General features: G+C 45.4%; 1 protein-coding gene, 1 long non-coding RNA gene and 1 pseudogene across 9 annotated transcripts in view; 1 reads left to right on the top strand and 2 right to left on the bottom strand.

Moving 5' to 3' along the window:
* The window catches only part of LOC101421424 (uncharacterized), a 109,767-nt gene extending 106,769 nt beyond the window's left edge, over positions 1-2,998 (bottom strand). For 7 of the 8 annotated variants that reach the window (XR_009187165.1, XR_011649645.1, XR_011649646.1 and 4 more), the window contains exon 1: positions 306-2,521. This is a non-coding gene — a long non-coding RNA (uncharacterized lncRNA). The other variant, XR_009187163.2, reaches the window with a different exon arrangement.
* A 7-nt stretch (positions 2,999-3,005) lies between these two features.
* On the top strand, positions 3,006-5,978 carry CCN1 (cellular communication network factor 1). The gene is made up of 5 exons (XM_004480901.4): positions 3,006-3,290; positions 3,661-3,874; positions 4,222-4,578; positions 4,699-4,910; positions 5,026-5,978. Exons 1-5 carry the CDS (start codon positions 3,228-3,230, stop codon positions 5,326-5,328), a joined length of 1,149 nt encoding a protein of 382 aa, XP_004480958.1. The 5' UTR covers positions 3,006-3,227; the 3' UTR covers positions 5,329-5,978.
* A 7,468-nt stretch (positions 5,979-13,446) lies between these two features.
* On the bottom strand, positions 13,447-13,847 carry LOC101430406 (large ribosomal subunit protein P2 pseudogene; annotated as a pseudogene).
* Between the last annotated feature and the right edge of the window lie 5,152 nt (positions 13,848-18,999).

Below are 18,999 nucleotides of genomic sequence, written 5' to 3'. Positions count from 1 at the left end.
CTACAGTTTGAGAACCACCGACCTAGGGCCAGGAAACCGGAGCCGCGAGTTTTAGGGTTATTATTACTCTCAGTTGGCTCCAAACAGAGGATCCTTCTTTTGGTGGCCTAAAATTCCCTGGCAGCAGCAAGTGAGAGACGTCCCCACCACCGCTCAGCCAGGAGCGCAGAGGACAAGCAGCCCCTTCTCCGTGGCTTGCAGCCCAAGGAAACAAGGCGGCCCGTTATTCCCTCCTGGGGCACCCGTAGAGGGGCTGGGGGAGAGAGCAAGAGTCATGCAGAATTAGCTCCCGAGGCAAAACTTACCCATAAACATTTGCACATTTCCCCTCCAATTCGTCAACGTGCACTGATCTGCAGCTCTCAGCGGAGGAGGTGAGAAGGCGACCGGACGTCTGGGGTTTCTGGACCGGCCTTAGCGAGACGTGAGGAGTCGCTGTTCCTCTCCCCCGATGCCTTCGCTTACTAGCGGGCGCACCAGGACGTGGTATATGGAAGGGCTATGCACACAGTCACTCCAGTCTCTCCCGCCACCCCTCACCCCTTCCCACTTGCTTCGGCTCTCTCTCTCCCCAACACATCCCCTGCGTTAAATGGGCCGCTGACGATAAGGTTCTCTTAGTTTCTCCTCTGGGGTAGATATCCTACAAGATCCCCCAGTTGGATGGAGTCAAGAAACAAACCCACACACCCTGGTTAGAAAATTTTAATCCGATTTTAAAGGAATCTCTGGAATGGCGTGTGTTTGCAGCGCAGCAGACCGAATCTCTTTGTCCTCTCCCCGCCCCCACCCCCACCCCGCCTCCCTTAATAAAGGAACAAACTATATACGGCCAGTTGGAGCATCCACTGTAATTTTAGTTTAAATCATGATAGATTGCGTGAAAAACAAGGAATTCCAAAGAATTTCCTGCTCTGGGAACAGAAGTTAAGTCTATATTTAACAGCATTTGAAGCTGTCAAGAATGCTTTGTGGTTGGATAACAGAGGCAGAAAAATGTTAAAAACGCAGGCTACTGCTATACCCAAATATGGAAATATTGTTACGTCTGGTGTCTGATTCACCATCTGGAAATACTTACAAACATGAAGTCAAATAGAAAAGACGCCACAACAGAAGCCAGGAACGCTCCTCGTCCTTTCCTCCTCCCACTCAGTACTGTTCTTAACACCGCCCCCCCCCCCAACACACACACACTTCATTAAGAAGGAAACAATAGTGAATCTCTAGAGCAGAAAGAAAAAAAAAACAGTTTTCTAAATAATAATTGACAAATTGGCCTCAGTCTGGAGGAGGGCTCAGATTTTTCTCACTTTGTTTGCCTAACACCTGACAGTCCATTGTCTTAAAGTCAGTCTCTCCCACCCCCAACAGGACTTTAGAGTTCTTACTCCTTTTAGCAAAAATCTCTTAGACTTAGAAAATGGGCACTTTTTAATGAATGAAACTTAACCCTTTCCTGAAACAGTTCTCCTTGATGGAGTGTTTTCATTTCCATAGTTTCTCATTGTGCTTAACCAAGAGTCATTCACAGAAAAGTGAGCACTGAAGGCCTTAATCAGGACTGCTAAACCAGGAAGGCTGAACAGCCCTAAACATTTAAAAGGATGAGTTGTTCTCCTACAGCATAAATAAAAGTGAGTCTGGCATAATTACTTTAGTTGTTTTTTTTTAATTAAAAAAATGGGAAGATATATTTTGTAAATTTGGAGGGAATTTTTATCAGTCATACTAACGATATTGATGGTGCTTTAAAAATTGGCTTAAGAAGATCTACTGCCTATGTTCCAAGTAGACTAGGATCTTAAAATCTGCTAACATTTTCTGTCAGGGAATATTACATTCCAAATCTCTTATTTCTCTGTAGTGGAAAGAAGAGCATTGCAATTCACTTGAAATGGAAGCTTCCACGTTTTCCTAAGGAAATGAGGTGTTTGGGTTTTGTAAACAGAAATATTTTAGTTCTGAGCAGTCTGCTTTTTTCCAGAGATCCACTGGGCACAATGGAGCTGGGATCTGGTTTGGCCTTGCACTGCACAGAGGTGGAGGGCGTCCAAATCGCTCTGGTCCCCTCCGTTTCTGGCTGGCTGCTTAGTTAGTTCCGTAGGGGGAGGCTGGAAGGGCTTGCCCGATATCCCGCATCCGCGAGGAAGTACAAATCGGTCTCCCGGAGAACTCCCTGCGTTCGTTTCCTCTCAGGCTTTCAACCCAGGCAGTGGGCTGGAACTAAAGTGGGAACCTCCAAAAACAAACAAGTACAACTTACCAAAAAATGGGGGCGGAGGGGAAAGACCTCTGCTTGGGAAGTTGCCAGACGATGGGGGAAGCTGATTTTTCCCCCCTTCTCATTCATAAATGCTGCTGCGGGTATTAATTTGCAATACAGTTAACTTGGCTAATAAACACCATGCCAAAGCTTTAGGACTTGATCCCAGCATGCCTCTTTGAAGTCCACAAATAGATTCCTGGCTCGGAGACACACTCCCCCTCCCCTTTCTACTCGCTCAACAGATAACGTGACTCTCACCTTCGCTGTAAACAAGCAAACAGCCCGCTGCCTTCCCGGGAGGGGGTTTCGGAGGCTTCCCAGTCAACTCGGCATCACCAAACAAAACGACTTTTGTTCCTCCCTCTCAGGTCCTCCCACCCTCCCAGTGTAGGCAAAGTTCTGAACTGGCTTTCTTCGCCTCCCCCCCCCCAACGACCCTTCAACCACCATTACCACAAGAAAAAAAAAAAGCCCTCCCCAGTAGAAGTCGTTATTTAAAGTGGAAAAAAACGAACTGTTTTTCTTGACATGTCCGGGACCAAAAAAATTTTCAGAAAAAAAAAAAAAAGGTGCAACGGAGCCAGGGGAGGCGCTTGGCAGCGGCCCGCGCCAACCAGCATTCCTGAGATGTTTGAGAATTCTGGAACGCGCAGACACTGCCGACGTCACTGCAACACGCGGCGCCGGCGGCGGCCCGTATAAAGGGCGGGCCCCGGGCTCCCGGGCAGACCGTGAGCGAGAGCGCCCCCGAGCAGCGCCCGCGCCTCCGCGCCGCCTCGGGAAGGACCGCGAGGAAAGGACGCCCGCCAGCCCGCCCGCCGGCCCGGCTCGCGCTGCCCTGTCCGCCCGCCCCGCGCGCCCTCCGCACCGCCCCAGCCGCGCCGCACCGGCCCGCTGCACGCCAGGGTGTTGGCGTCTGCGCCGCCGCGTTCGCCCCGGGCTCCTCCTGCGCGCCACAATGAGCTCCCGCACCGCCAGGACGCTCGCCTTCGCCGTCACCCTCCTCCACTTGGCCAGGCTGGTGAGTCGAACTCTGCTTTTGCCATTGCCTTCCTTTCCGCCCTTCCAGTCCCTTCCTCCTTTTCCAGAATACCCACAGGAGGAAAAGCTAAACTAAAAAGTTCGAGGGCATTTGGGGGTAGCCCTTTTTTTTTTTTAAGCCTCCTTTTCACCCCCCTCTCCCCCCCACGAAGACGTTTCAGGGGCTTCCCGGTGGGCTCGCCCGGGGTGACCGTGCTGGATGGGGCCAGTAAGTCGCCGTCGACAGGGTCAGAGACAACCCCCCCCCCCCCCCCCCCAAACCACACACACACTCAGGTCCCTTTCCCGGGCAGCTGCGCCGCTTCTCATGCTCACCGCGCCGAGTCTCACGCGTTTCTCTCCCGCTCCAGGCAGTCTCCACCTGCCCCGCCGCCTGCCACTGCCCCCTGGAAGCACCCAAGTGCGCCCCGGGAGTCGGGCTGGTCCAGGACGGCTGCGGCTGCTGTAAAGTCTGCGCCAAGCAGCTCAACGAGGACTGCAGCAAAACGCAGCCCTGCGACCACACCAAGGGGCTGGAATGCAATTTCGGCGCCAGCTCTACCGCTTTGAAGGGGATCTGCCGAGGTAAGATGCTTGTGGTTTGGCCCCTTTAAAAAAAATAATAGTCCCCGTAGTCCAGAAGTTTAGTAATTTTGAGACCATGTATGGTGATGCTTTGTTGTTGGTAGCTTGGCAGAAAGGCACATGATTTCAGCAGTCTGGAATGCAATTCAGTGTGTCTGGGCCCAACGAAAAGCGCATACGGAAAAGTGATTCCTGACTAACTTATTGTTCTGGGCTGGAGTCTCCAGGGAATTGTAGGGAACTTTACCATAAATTGAATTTAACAGAGCAGAAAATATGTATGAGTCTCAGGCTGTGGTTCAGAATCTTAACTTTATCCTCTTCTCTCTCTCGGTGATCTTTTGCAGCTCAATCAGAGGGCAGACCCTGTGAATATAACTCCAGAATCTACCAGAACGGGGAAAGTTTCCAGCCCAACTGTAAACACCAGTGCACATGTATTGATGGGGCTGTGGGCTGCATTCCTCTGTGTCCCCAAGAATTATCTCTTCCCAACTTGGGCTGCCCCAACCCCCGACTGGTCAAAGTTACCGGGCAGTGCTGTGAGGAGTGGGTCTGTGACGAGGATGGTGCCAAGGACATCGTGGATGACGGGGACAGCCTCTTCAGCAAAGGACTGGGATTCGATGCCTCTGAGGTGGAGTTAACACGAAATAATGAATTAATTGCGGTTGGAAAAGGCAGCTCCCTGAAGCACCTCCCAGGTAAGCAAGCCTGTAAGTCAGTGTACTGAGCTTCCTAGTTTGAAGCTTTCTGAGGAAAAAAACTTTCTGTTTGTGGCAACATGCGTCTAAGAGATCTTCCCTCTTGTTTTCTCTCCCTAGTTTTTGGAATGGAACCTCACATCCTATACAACCCTTCTTTGCACGGCCAGAAATGTATTGTTCAAACAACTTCATGGTCCCAGTGCTCAAAGACCTGTGGAACTGGTATCTCCACACGCGTTACCAATGACAACCCCGAATGCCGCCTGGTGAAAGAAACCCGGATTTGTGAAGTGCGGCCTTGTGGACAGTCAGTGTACAGCAGCCTGAAAGTAAGTTCCTTTGGGGGTATGTAGACTGTTCTCCCACAGGTGGGTGGGATGTGAACCCCTCTTTCCAGAAGGAGAAATATTGTCCCTAACTTTCCTCCTCTCCTCTTTCTTACAGAAGGGCAAGAAATGTAGCAAGACCAAGAAATCTCCCGAACCAGTCAAGTTCACTTACGCTGGATGTTCGAGTGTAAAGAAATACCGGCCCAAGTACTGTGGTTCTTGTGTAGACGGCCGATGCTGTACGCCCCAGCAGACCAGGACTGTGAAGATGAGGTTCCGCTGCGAAGATGGCGAGATGTTCTCCAAGAACGTCATGATGATCCAGTCCTGCAGATGCAACTATAACTGCCCGCATGCCAACGAGGCGGTGTTTCCCTTCTACAGGCTGTTCAATGACATTCACAAATTTAGGGACTAAATGCTACCTGGGTTTCCAGTGCAAGGGTGGAAAATAAGGGAGAAGAGTGTCAGAATCACCGAGACATGGGTGGGGGCGGTGTGGGTGAAGGGACTATTGTAAAAGGGATGCATTGCTCATTCTTGAGTAGTATTAAGGTATTTTGAAACTGCCAAGTGTGCTGGTGCAGATGGACACTTAAAGCAGCTGCGATTTGAGAATACTTTGCTTCATAGTATTGGAGCACATGTTACTGCTTCATTTTGGAGCTTGTGGTGTTGATGACATTCTGTTTTCTGTTTGTAAATTATTTGGTTAGCGAATTTTTCTCTAAGCTTTTTTTCCTTTCAGTTCTGCGATTATAAGAGATGATAGGATTAGTTGAACAATTAAAGCCTTTGTCCTTTGACAGAAGTAAATTGGAGGGCCTCCCATCCCTTCCCAAGGTGACACTCTGTGAGTGTCCAAGAGAGGCAGTTATCTGCACTCTAAACTGCAAACAGAAATCAGGTGTTTTAAGACTGAATGTTTTTATTTATCAAAATGTAGCTCTTTTTGGGGAGGGAGGGGAAATGTAATACTGGAATAATTTGTAAATGATTTTAATTTTATATTCAGTGAAAAGAATTTATTTATGGAATTAATCATTTAATAAAGAAATATTTACCTAATATCTGAGTGTATGCCATTCAGTAATTTTAGAGAAAGTCCAAAGTCATTGGAAACAATCTATCTCATGAATGCTTTCAAGTCAAACAGGATTTATTGAGAACCTACTGCCAGGAACTGTTCTGGTTGCTTGGAATATAGCAGTGAGCCATTCTATAGACATTAAGACAATGATGGCTTGTAGTTCTTCAGGAGAGAAAAATCTTTGCATATAAAATAATCTGTTTAAAAAACACATATTGTACATCAGGTATTGTCCTAAGCACTGAGGAAACAAGAAGGAACCCGAAGCTAAATTTGTGCTTTAAAAAAATGTTTTCTTTTCATAAGAATTTGAAGTCTGAGGTTTTCCATCACCTAGTCGCCCTCTATGGTAGGGATAGTAAAATTATTTTATCATTTAAAATCACTAGGTTATAGCGCATGTCATTTTAGTAGGGGAAAGAAACCCTTTAATGAAAACAAAAGCCACATCCCAGGCTGCCAGCATCCAAATCTATGGGCAGGGTTGAGTATGGTTGGATAATATATTATAAAAGGTCACTTGTTTATAACATTACACCCTGCCAATATTGTTCAAAAAAAAAAAAAGGGAGAACTACTTAAAATTCAACCTTTGTTTGGGATCAGAGAAAGAATCTTGGAATCTATAGGAGTCAGTTTGTTTTCACTAAATGAGTTTGAAGCAATGACTTGTGTTAATCCTAATAAGCTGGTGATTAAGTAAACAAGCTGTTAAATGCAAAGGAATGCAAGGAATTTCAAGTACTTTTCCAAAAGAGTGAAGCCCAAGCTATCCCGTCCCCCCTTTTCTTTTTATAAGATACATTATATTAATGGGGGGGCAGAAGAGGGATGCATAGATAGACTTGGCTGTCCAGCAGGTCATTCCTAAAGAAAAGACCTGAATCACAGATCCAGGAGAAGCTGAGTCTGCTGCATCAATGTTTGTGAAAATGTTGGTAGCCTGTTTTAGAAGAATCCACATCTTTGGAAAGCGCTGACAATAAACCTTTTAATAGAGAGCAGTTTTCCTTTCATCGTCCCTCTTGGCTCCTGTTCAAATCCATAGTGAAATATTTCAGTCTGCAGTTAGAGAGTACTTGAATTTTTAGGCAATAAGAAAAAGTGCTTTAAAAAAGGAGGTGGGGGGAGCAGTTAACTCTTGGGGTTCTGTTAGAGTGACTTTTCCAAACAGTTTAATACTGATGCATTCATGAAGACTTAAAGTAACTGTATAAACTTCTATTTTAAAGATTCACTGAAATACATGAAGGTTAATATAAATGTGATGGTAAAATTTATGGCCAAAAAGCCTTCATGCCTCTAATTTTGACAATATCTTGCCTGAAATATTACAACTTGTACTTTCTGAGTAGTCAGTTTTTCTTGCCTAAGGCATTCAAAATTGAAGGTACTTGGGAATTTAAACACTGCCTGGCCCAGTCTTGGATGCAGTTAAACTTGTCAGTGCAATCTAGTGTGTGAAACATAACAGAGGTATGAGGTTTTTGTGGTACAATCTTGTTAACAGATAACTAAATCTATAGATGAGATTTACACATTTCCAGGCACCAATTCTGAGGGTATATGACCTCCAACACTAGAGCCCAACAAATTGCTTCTTACATACAGAAGATATTTGTCCAAATAGCCTAAATGTGAAACAAACTCTAGCAGGGGAAAACACTGGAGCTTTGGGGGATTAATCTCATTCTATAAATACAAAGAGGGAGATTCATGAGTGCTGATTCTATTTAAAAGTGTTAATAAGAAAAGATCAGTAGAAATGAATGATTTCCATTTTATGTGGGTATAGAAAAAAACACAATGAAATTAAAACTAGTTGAGAATGAATGAGATCTAGAATATCCAAATATAGTCTAGGTTCAGAGTGGAGCTCTAGCCACTTCAAATAGTGAGAGAACAAAAAAGAAAACTAGGAAGCGGATTTGGCTCAACGGATAGAGCGTCGGTCTACCACATGGGAGGTCCAGGGTTCAAACCCAGGACCTCCTGACCCGAATGGTGAGCTGGCCCACTCACAGTGCTGATGCACGCAAGGAGTGCCCTGCCACACAGGGGTGTCCCCGGCATAGGGGAGGCCCACGCAGGAGTTGTGCTCCATAAGGAGAACCGCCCTGCCAGAAGAAAGTGCAGCCTGTCCAGGTATGGCACCACACACACACACACGGAGAGCTGACGCAGCAAGATGACACAACAAAAAGAGATACAGATTCCCGGTGCCACTGACAAGAATCCAAGTGGACACAGAAGGACACACAGCAAATGGACACAGAAAGCAGACAATGGGGTAGGGGGAGAGAAATAAATAAATCTTTAGGGAAAAAAACCATGCATTTGCATATCAAAAATGAAAGTGTAACATATATAAACTTCATGATAAAATGTATATTCCTATATAAACACATAGCAAAGACCATGTATTGTCCTCACTGTCCAATCCAAAACACACTGGTGGTCTTGAGCTTTTTTTGTTGTTGTTGTTAGAAATTTAAGAACTGAGAGTTATAGGGTGGCCTCTGGAATTTGGTGAATTTTAAGACATATTCTACGGGACATCTAGCAGCACAGTAAGTGGTCTCACTGTGAATTTTTTTTCAAATGAGCACATGTTGTCCATTCTACAAAGAGATGTGGCTGAGTCAAAATTAGCAAGGCATATTTAGAGTTATTATTCCAGTAGAGGAAAGAGATTGGATTTGTCTACACTGTCTTCTCCTGGCCTTCTGGCACCATTTGAAAATCTGTTGAGCAGTTGCAATGGTCCAGTTTGAAGGCAATACAGAACAAACTGTGTTCTGGGCAGAGTGGCAGGTGATGCAAGGAAAGAATTCCAGACTGGGAATCAGGAGGCAGACATGTCTTTTCACATCTGCTCTGCCATTAATTGGCTGGGTGACTGAGCAATTTTCTGAATTGTTCTCTCCTGAGTTAAAATGGGACGATAGCTTCCAGTATTTTGCCACTGAAAAAAACCTTATTCATATCATCTATTTGGTGCATTGACTCCCATATCTTACGAACCATGGTGTCCTCAAGTAATTAAATATGTAAAGTAAAAACTGCTCAGGTCTTTCTGAGGAAAAATGCATGCATTTCCATGATGCATTTGGAAATGTAATGTTGCTAGATCCTCTTCAGTTTCTAAAGCACCACTAGTTACACAGTAATCTCTGGAGCTTTCTCACAGTCTATAGATTCATGCTTTCATCTCATTGCATTGCCCTGCTATCTGGCCCTCATTAACTCCATGCCCTAGCCAACTCATTCTTCAAAACAAAGCACATTTTGAAACATGATAATGATGTATGTGTTCTATGACCAGAACAGACTTATTTGAGACATACTTCATTGGCGGTAGGCAAGACTCATCCCTATAACCTAGAAACTGCAATTCAATTCAACAAGTACTGGGATGCCTTTTTAGGGCTTTACAGTTCACACATATTCTGCTCGTATGTTCTTTATCTACCCCTTTCTCATCTCCATTGCAAACATCCAAATCTAAACCACCATAATCTACTGCCAGAATTACTGGGATGGCTTCCTCACTTAGAGCATATTGCATTTTCCAAGGTGACTGCAATGGTGTTTCCCATCCTACATATCTTGAAATATGACTTGGCTCCCCCTCATCAATAGATGGGGTCTTTTTCTTCACTCTCTTGAATCTGGGGAGGCTCTTCGACTGCTTTGATCAATGAAAAGAGAGGAAGTGAAGAGGTGCGAGTTTCAGCATAGCTGAATCTAGGCTTCTTCTTGTCATTCAGGTCTCAGCTTCCATGCTGCCTTCTCAGAGAGATTCCCCTTGACTACACAGTCTAAAGCAGTTCATCGTACCAATCAGCTTCATTTTCATCACAGTACTTATCACTACCTGAAATGTCTTTGAATACCCCTTCTAGACTAACCCCTGTGAGAACAGAAACTTTGGGCAGTCTTTTTCATGACTATAAAAACATCACCCAACATTGTGCCTGGCATAAAGTAGCCTCTCATTAAAAATTTATAGAATCAATGTTGTCTTAAGCTGAAGCTAAATTAGAAGGCACCTCCTCACTGGCACAATGTCTTCCTTCTACTTCACCTTGGGTTTTCCCCTAGCCTGTTAGTTTTTCACTCATTCTTTCATTCATACGAGTCAATAGATACTGTCTGGCCTGACTGTATTCCAGGCAGGTTGCTATGCAGAAGGTGATGAAGAGCCATGGTTCCTTTACTTTGCTTACATAGGTGTGAGCAAAGATGCGGTAGGATTAGGTTTGGCTGCAAGTAACAGAGAACTCAAATAACAAGTCTTAAACAACATAGTAGTTTATTTCTCTGTCATGTGAAAATTAAGTTAGGTAGTACAGGGCTGGCAGGGTGCCCTAGAGTTTCTGGGTCCATAGAACTCCTGCTGTCTTGTTGCTTCAGCTTGCATGGCCTCTGTTCCCCACTTAACCTCCCGGCACGAGGTCTCTCACCTTGCTGCATGGTGGCTAGGATATGTACTTTCATCCTGGGTTGCCATATCCTCAGCTAAAAGTAAGTGCTCTGTTATTATAGAAGGGAGAGCAGATGTTGGGAACAGCTACAAATCTGTACCACATAGCCAATAATGTGAAATGTGTCTTCCTGGAGGAGTTGTCACTTCAGCTGTGTTTTGAAAGACAAATAGGTTGGAAGCTATTCAAAAGACTTGGTGCTCAAGCTGAAAATTTCTGAAATAACCAGTGATACCTTCCCACCTTAGCTATGAAGAGAAGTCAAAGGCATCTGCATCACCTAGATTTGCAGGCTGGAAGGCCATTAGAATTGAAACCGTTTGTGGTTTTAGCTTTGCGTTAAGAAATTTCAAGGAGAGATAGCTGTATAATGAGGTCTCTTTGGGGAAAGAAACTTTTATTCTCTCTCTAAACTGGAATGGATGTGAGGAAGTCAGAAAGAGCAAAACGTTTGCTAGTTGTACCTAAGGCTCCCCTAGGCCTGCCATTGTGCTCCTGCTTGTGTGGGGAGGGGCTCCAGCATTTATTTTGCATTGATCAGAGTTAGGGGGCACTTCAAGAAGGCTCATAGGCATTGACCCCGAGCACCATATGGAATTAGCAGGATCTACCCAACCCTCAGTGGGCTGGCTGAGGGGCTGGGGAATGGAGGAGATCCTTGTGGAAAGAGCTCTAGGGAAAGGTCTTCTCCAAATTTGCTAGACATGGAAGGACAAGAATTGCTTGCATACAACCCCTGGACAGACAAAAAGTTCTCCTCTCTCTGGCCCTTCATACAAATCCCCACTAGAGCAACCACAAGACCACACTGTGATGGGCTATTTAACTGTTTCCCCATCAGATTTTAAATTCCTTGAAGACTTTCGTCAGTGGGCGAGCACCAACTAAAAAGAGATTAAATGGAGTTTGAGAGCTATCTTCCAACATCTCCAGATCTTTATGTAGAAGAGATAGCAAGTTTTTCCTGTAGTGTCCCAGGGGTCCCAAGCTGGTGACTTGGGTAGGATTTGGTGAAAAGGCATGTTTTGCTCATCCTGCACAAGGTTTATAAAAACTGGAATTTGCTGCCAATATTTGAAAACTGGGAGATACCAAAAAAAAAAAATCTGTATTTCAGGCTTCTTTTGAAAAAATCCATAGGTTTGGCAAGAGAGGGCCAGTTTCTACATGGCAGCAATTGATGGGAGCTGAGTTGCAGCTTCCCCCTCTAGAATGGGAGCTCTTCAGCTCATCAGCATAGAGATTGATGGAGAACAGATGTGTGTGTATGGGGTGAGGGGATGGGGGGGAAGGGGGCTGAAGGGTAGCAACAGAAGATATATAAAAATCCAGGTTCTTTCTTAAAAAGGCACAACATAGGACACCTCTTTTATTATGAAAGCACTTAGGAAAATGATTTTAGGCACGGAAATGCTGTGTTATAAAATTAAGAAAGAATAGAAACTTCTTCACTAGTTTCAAATTGCTGTGCTGCTGTAAATATGCCTCTTCTGTGATTCCAGTCTGTGTATTTTTATGGAGAAGTGTACCTATTCCATTTATAATACCACATCACATTTTCCAACTGGCACCGGATACGTTAATCAAAGATATACACTGCATCCTGACCCTCTGCTGAATTTAACCACCTATTTTTATATAGCCAAAGAGTCTTCCCAGGAGAGTTGCTACAGATAGCCAGGGCGGGGTTGCTCTAGAATTTTTCTTTTTAAATAATTCCAAGTCTTTCCTTCAAGTGCTATCAAGTAAATTATACCCATTTTTCAGAGGTATCCAATAAAGTCTAGAGAGATCGAAGACTTTGCCTAAGTATTTACAGTTTGTTAGCCAGGAGCAACGTGGAAGGCAGAATTCAGAGGATTTATTCTCTGAGCTTATTCCTGACAGAGGTATTTGGGAAACAGGAAGGTACTAGGGTTACAGAGAGTACTGCCTACAAAGCTGGTTCTTGGTGTCAATGTGACCACACCTTTCTCCAGCAAACAGAAAATGATCCAATACAAATTAAAAATCTGCATCTTCTGTTAAGGAGATTTACTAGTGAAAATAAAAGACTTCATTCATGATGGGAATTTAAATTCTGGGCTCATAAGCAAACCTTTGAGAGTAGTTCCTCCTGTATTTCGAATTTAGTTTACCCCTGGAAAGGAGCCCATGTTTTTGGTTCATCTCTTCTGCATTCAAAATTATACTTGGCCATTTAAAAATGTTATCCTTAATTTTTTCTACCTTAACAAAAGTAAGGCATACTTACACTAATTCAATATTATAAGACATACAGAATGTGAAAAAAATGAAGGTCTCTTGTAAACCCCACCTTCACGCATACACACCAGAGCCACTGTTAAACATATAATGAATATTCTCACAGATTTAGGGGTATGCCTAAACCAACATTTATTAATATTATTAGTATTAAAAATGAAAAAGGTTTAGACCACACATAGAGATTTACATTTATTCTACCTTGGCTATCATTTAATGTTGACATATATAGCTCTCCCTTAATCTTTGTAATGGTTTCATAGAATTTCATCTTATTATTAGCATTATTTTAAAAAATTTCTCTCTCCCCCCTTGTCTGTTCCCTTGTATCCACTCACTGTGTGTTCTGTGTCCGCTTGCATTCTCAGTGGCACCAGGAATCTGTGTCTCTTTGGTGCGTCATCTTGCTGCGTTAGCTCTCCATGTGTGCGCCGCCACTCCTAGGCGGGCTGCGCTTTTTCTTCAGGGGGGCTCTCCTTGCCGGGTGCAGTCCTTGCACTGTGGGGCTCCCCTAAGCAGAGGCGCCCCTGAGTGGCATGGCACTCCTTGTGCACAGCAGTACTGCATGTGGGCCAGCTCACCACACTGGGGGGAGGCCCTGGAGTTCGAACTCTGACCTTTCTTTATGGTAGGCAGGCACTCTATCAGTTGAGACACAGCCTATTCCCTCATCTTATTACTGAAGTGCCATAATTTATTTATTTTTAAGGGTACATAAAAAGGCTTTATTTGCAAGGGTATTAGAAATGTAATCGAACAAGCCAAACCCCATATCGTCATCCGATTCTTCCGATTCCTCCTCCTCTTCATCTTTCTTCTCCTCTGCTGCAGCTGGGGCTGGGCTGGCAGCAGGAGCGGCAGAGCCCGGGGCTGCGCCCACGGCCACAGCCGCACCAGCAGGCACGCCGGCCAGCTCGCCAATGCCCTGGGCAGTTACATCTTCAGTGTTTTTTCCACTTAGCTCACTGATGACCTTGTTGAGCCATCGTCATCCGCCTCGGTGCCCACACTGTCCAGGATCTTCTTGATGTCCTTGGCGCTGGGGGAGGTATTGTCCCCGAGGGCGGCCAGTAGGTAGGCGGCGACGTAGCGCATCCTGAGGCGAGGCGGGGCGGTGTTACCCGCTGGTGCCCCGCCTCCACCCTGGGCCACAGGCAGAGGAAGGCCGCGCAGGGCCCGGCCCTGTGGTCCTGCCGTGGCCTCCCCAGGGTGATCCGCCTGTCCTGCAGCCCAGGCGCCGCCAGCACCCTCCCGGCCCAGCACTCGGTGGCAGTGGAGAGGCCTCACGTGTGGCAGACACTGTTGGGTGCCCACACTATAGCCATTGCCCGATTCCTTTTGACTGCTTTGCCAGCAGATTCCCAATTGTGTTTGGATGTTCTTTCCCCCATATGTTCAGGGAAGGCAAGCCCTTTCTCCATCCTAACCCCAGGAATTGCACTGTAGCTGGTTTAAGCCAGCATGATGGTCTCATTTCCTTGTCAGTGATCATGTATGGGCATGTGCCTTAATCCAGGCCAATGACACTCAAGGAAAAATCTTTGGCTTTTAGGTGGGGGTAAGTGTCTGAGGAGGAGACCATGGAGGTGAAATGCCTTTCTTTCTTGCTGGACATCAAAGCCCAGAGGAGAGGCTCCCCTCACACATTGGGAATGGCAAAGCAGAAAGGTGCAACACCCCTGGATCCTTGCAGAGGTCTCTGAGCTGCTGAATTACCCACTCCTGGACCCACCTGACAGCCAGACCTCTTGTTTGGTACAATATTAAACTCATTGTTTAAGCTAATTTTAGATGGGCCTGCTGTTACTTATAGCTAAAATCATCCTACCTGATACATTTGATCCTTATTGATGCCTATGGACTTTGCAAATAACATAGTGCTAGCCACTTCCAAAGGAGGAGAAAGTGCTTTGAAGGAAGGAATGAACCAACAAATAAATATGTGGTAGGAACATAATACTTTCATTCATTGATCTAATATTTACTGAATATATACTACACTACAGGCCAAGGGTCAGACAGACACGGGTGATGAAGAAATCATGAGACATGGTGCTGTAGGCACGTCCCTATAGGCCTCCTGGCCCTCACATGGAGCAGAGATAGCCATGTAAACACAAAATTCTGGAGTGCTGTAATGGTGCCAAAGTACATAGTAATATGGGAGCACAGAGGGCAGTTGGGAGAAGCTTCACAGGGGACAAAATAGCTGAATTGAGTCTTGAAGGAGTTTACTTTTTGGAATTACCTCCTAAAATGGAAAGCAACAATATGTGTGAGGCCTGGGAATGCTCTTAAAGTCAGCAAATCCACTTGGCGTCAGGCAAGACCTGGGTAGTAACAGCCATTTTGCATCTTTTTTCCTGTGGTTGAGAAGAAGAAAAACAGCCCTCAGGGGAGACCAATGGGAAATTTGCCCCATTGATGGTGGCGGGGTTGTTCCTTCCACGGGAGTTACCTTTGGAAATTCCCCACCAGCACAGTAAAAAGAGCTGCCAACCTAAAGACAGCAACTTAGCATTGGTGCTAAGCCACGAGCCAGAGAGGGCAGTTCCATGCTGGCTTCTTAAACCTCCCCTATTCCTCCAAAGAACTATCAGAATTGTACTGGTCATCAAAGTGAATGCCAATGAAAAGCATAACTAAACAGCCAATTGTCTTTACCTTCTGTACAGGCAAGAACGATAAAATAATATTTATTATTTATGTGCTATATCAATGATGGATGAATTAGAGGATTTGGACTCTCATTAAGTCAATATTCTCTGCCTGAAAAACCATTCTATGTATCTGCATGTACTCCTAAGAATTTAATCTCCACTGTTACCCTAAGCGTCATCTGCCTGGACACTGTACATTCTCTTTATGCTCTCTTAAGCCAGAGGCCAGATCACTCGGCAAGGTATGGAAACATGGCCATTTAAATAAATAGAACATGGCCACAGTTCAGAACCAGCAACAGAAGGCACTGCTTTTTTGGGTGAGGAATGGTAAAGCCAAAAAAAGAAAGGGAAGAAATCCCCTGTAACGTTAGATAGGCTGTAAAAAATTGCTCTGAATTTTGGCCAAGAATCCAAGATTAGCAGTCACCAGGCACATTTTTGTAATAAACGTTTAGCCTCCATAACGAAAGTCCATTCATTTGGCATATATCTATAGCGATACATACGTTGGTACCTCTCTATCTACACACGTGCACACTCACTCAGGGATGACGTTGTTTATAATCCTGTTAGAGGCCTCAGAGATGCAACTGAACAAGGACTTGCCATCCAAGAGTCAGAGAATCAAAGCAAATCAATTTCGTTCTTTAAACATCAAATCCCACTTTGGATAATGGCATTAAACTATTCCTTTGCCCTTTTATATACCTATTTTATGTACTACTAAATGCACCCAGACAATTAAACCATAACACACCATCTATTCTGATTTCAGAGCCATTAAAGGGTGAAAAAAAATGTACTTCTAAAATCAATAAACTATGGTGGGCTTGTCTTTCCAATTAGACTGTGAGTTCTTCTAGGGCAGGGAGCATACCTTACTGTCTTCTGTACATTGCTGTGTCTAGCTCAGTATCATGCATAGAGAAAGTACGTAATCAACACTCTTAAACGGATGAATGAGTGAGTCAGTTAATAGCTAATTCAAATCCTATGTCCTCCCACATCAGCTGGGGGCTAAGAAGGGCTTGAGTGTGGCCCTTGCCTCAGCCCCATTCAGGTGGAGGAAAGAAGGGCCTCCTAATTGCACCTAATGTTAGAAACAGACTCATTGAGCCCTGGCTAAGCCTGAGCAAGTAGGGAGGGAGCGCGCTCCACCGTGCGGAGCGGCTTGAGAGCTTCTCACCGTAAGACCAACGAGTTGCTGGTCAGACACGCTACAATGCCAGGCTCCCTGAGGAAGTATTTATGATTCTTCTGAAAACTGGTGTGTAATATCAAACTCCTGAAAATAAAACCACAGTTTAGGTGCACTGTGGGAGCTGGCTATTTAGAGGAACCTGATGGTCAGTTCTCTTGTAAAGTCAATAACCACCCCCAGGTTTATCTGTTTTATGACTTTGGATTTCTGCGGATTGTGTTCCCTTTGAGCAAGGCACACCCTTCTATTGAGTTTCCCCCACAGTAGCGTCTTTGTGCTCAGTCAGTGGCTTGAAGGGTTTTGCCATGACTGGCCCCTCTCCCTTGAGGATTCCTAGACTGCCCAGGCCCCAGTTAGACCAAACTCCTGCCTCCAGGTGCTAGGGTTTCCCTGTGGCGGAGGGGGCAGATTGAAACCACATTTTTCTTTGTTTCACTTACTTTAGAATGAAGTTGTTTCTGGCCAGAGTTGCATTCCAGTTATAGAGAGATGGACTATGGTGATAATGCAGGTATGTCCCTTGTACAGAACAGAGGCTAAGTGAGCAGGCCACATGCCTGCGGACACAGAAGGAGAGTGCTTGGTACATGCAACCCAGGTTGACAGAGCATTTGTGTCATGCCAGGTTCTGTGTTTTCTCGTTTGGAGGAAAAAGAGATGAGCAAGACTTAGCCTCTTGCCTAGAGGAACTCAGTCGCATTATAGTAAGCTGTGCTGAGTTATGTAATGGAGTCTGAGGCTGCCTTGGCCTGAGAGACCTGGGGAAGGTGGTGCATGGGATAGAATCTGGAACCTGGGTCATTGGTGGAAAAGGGGAAAGGAGAAAGGACAACCCAGGTAGTGAAGCCAGCATGTGGTCCATAGAGGGCCTCTGCAGGGCCCTGCCTTTATTCCTGTGACACTGAAATGAAAGGCTTCCCTTAACTTGGCCCATAATTGCAAGGTCTCCAGGAAATCCTAAGCTTGGCCTCCCAGACCTCCCGTTTCCCACAAACCCATGAACCTGTGGCCCCCTGTCCAGCCCTCATGCTCTTGGTGCTGCAGGACCTGCTGACAGGAAATGCCCCCCCACCCCCTTTCCTGAAGAAGCCTTCTCCCTGTAGATTTTGTAGTCTGCATAAGGGATGAGAAAAGCAGGAGAGAGCCAGTTGGCCCCACAGACGATGATTCAGAGACAGGCTGTACCAGCCCATCAGAAACGACAGAGGGTTTCCCCATACCCGCTTAGCACTGTTCTTCCTAAACGGACACATGCTTGTCAAATCCGCAGGCTTGTATTTGCGTGGCTTGCTCTTCTGTGTCTGCCTCCAGCAAGTGACAAAAAAAAAAAAAAACAAAACAGAAAAGACAACACAAGTTCTCATGCCCCTCCCAAAGTGTGAGAGGCATCGGAGGTTGTGGCTAACCAATCTCTTTGAAACTTCCTTTTTACTTCAATCAGGACAAGGGTGACAGAAATCAAGGGAAGTGTCATGGGCTCTTACACTCGAGAGACCCTTCGAGAAGTCCTGACTTCACCTGCCGCCAGGACCCCTTTCCCATCTCCTTGGCAAGAGGTGATCCAGGGCTTTCTCACCGACAGAATTGGTGACCACTCTGCATCTTTCTGCGGTTCATGCTCCAGAAGTATTAGCCACACTTCTGAATATTGATTTTAAATCCATCTCCTTATATCATCTTCAGTAACTGCTGTGGTTCTCCTGCAGGCACTCCTCAGAATGTATGCATTCCTCTAAATTGTGCCCTACTCCCACCTGTACTTTCTTTTTCTTTTCCTTGTTTTCCCCAGGATAAACATTCCCAGTGTCTACAATTACTCTTCACATGATTGGGTTTTCAAGTCTTTTATTTCCCTGGTTGCTTGCTTCCAGATACACTGAAATTTATCAAGGTCACCCTAAAAATGAGATGTTAATGGGTTAACAGGATCCTCCCTATTTTAGCTTGCTAAAAGCTGCTGGGAGCCATATACCAGCATTGAGTTGGCTTTTATAAAGAGAATTTGTTAGGTTAAAAGCTTAGCATTCTGAGGCTGTGAAAATGTCCAAATCAAAGCGTCTTTAGAGATGCTGTCTCACCAAAGGTCCGCTGCTGGCGAGTCTGGACTCCTACAACATTGCAAGGCACACAGAGGCATCTGCTCATCTGGGTCTCTGTCTTCTCCTGGCTCACTTTCTCCCAGAGCGCAGTTGTGGGTGAGCAGGCGTAGGGCTCATCTCTCCCCTCTACTCTAGGCCTCCTCTTCTTGAGCCTCTCATGGGCCTTTCTCTGTGTGCCTCTCTGGATGTTTCTCTTTTGTAAAGGACTCCAGCAAGAGAACCAAGACCCACCGCACTGAAGTCATCCACTCAAAGACCCCCAGTTGAAACCAATCCAATCAAAA

The sequence above is a fragment of the Dasypus novemcinctus genome, chromosome 9 (genome assembly GCF_030445035.2).
Source record: "Dasypus novemcinctus isolate mDasNov1 chromosome 9, mDasNov1.1.hap2, whole genome shotgun sequence".
In the NCBI taxonomy this organism is placed as follows: Eukaryota; Metazoa; Chordata; class Mammalia; order Cingulata; family Dasypodidae; genus Dasypus; species Dasypus novemcinctus.
Note: the sequence above shows the minus strand (reverse complement) of the source record. Positions and strands in the feature narration are given on the sequence as shown.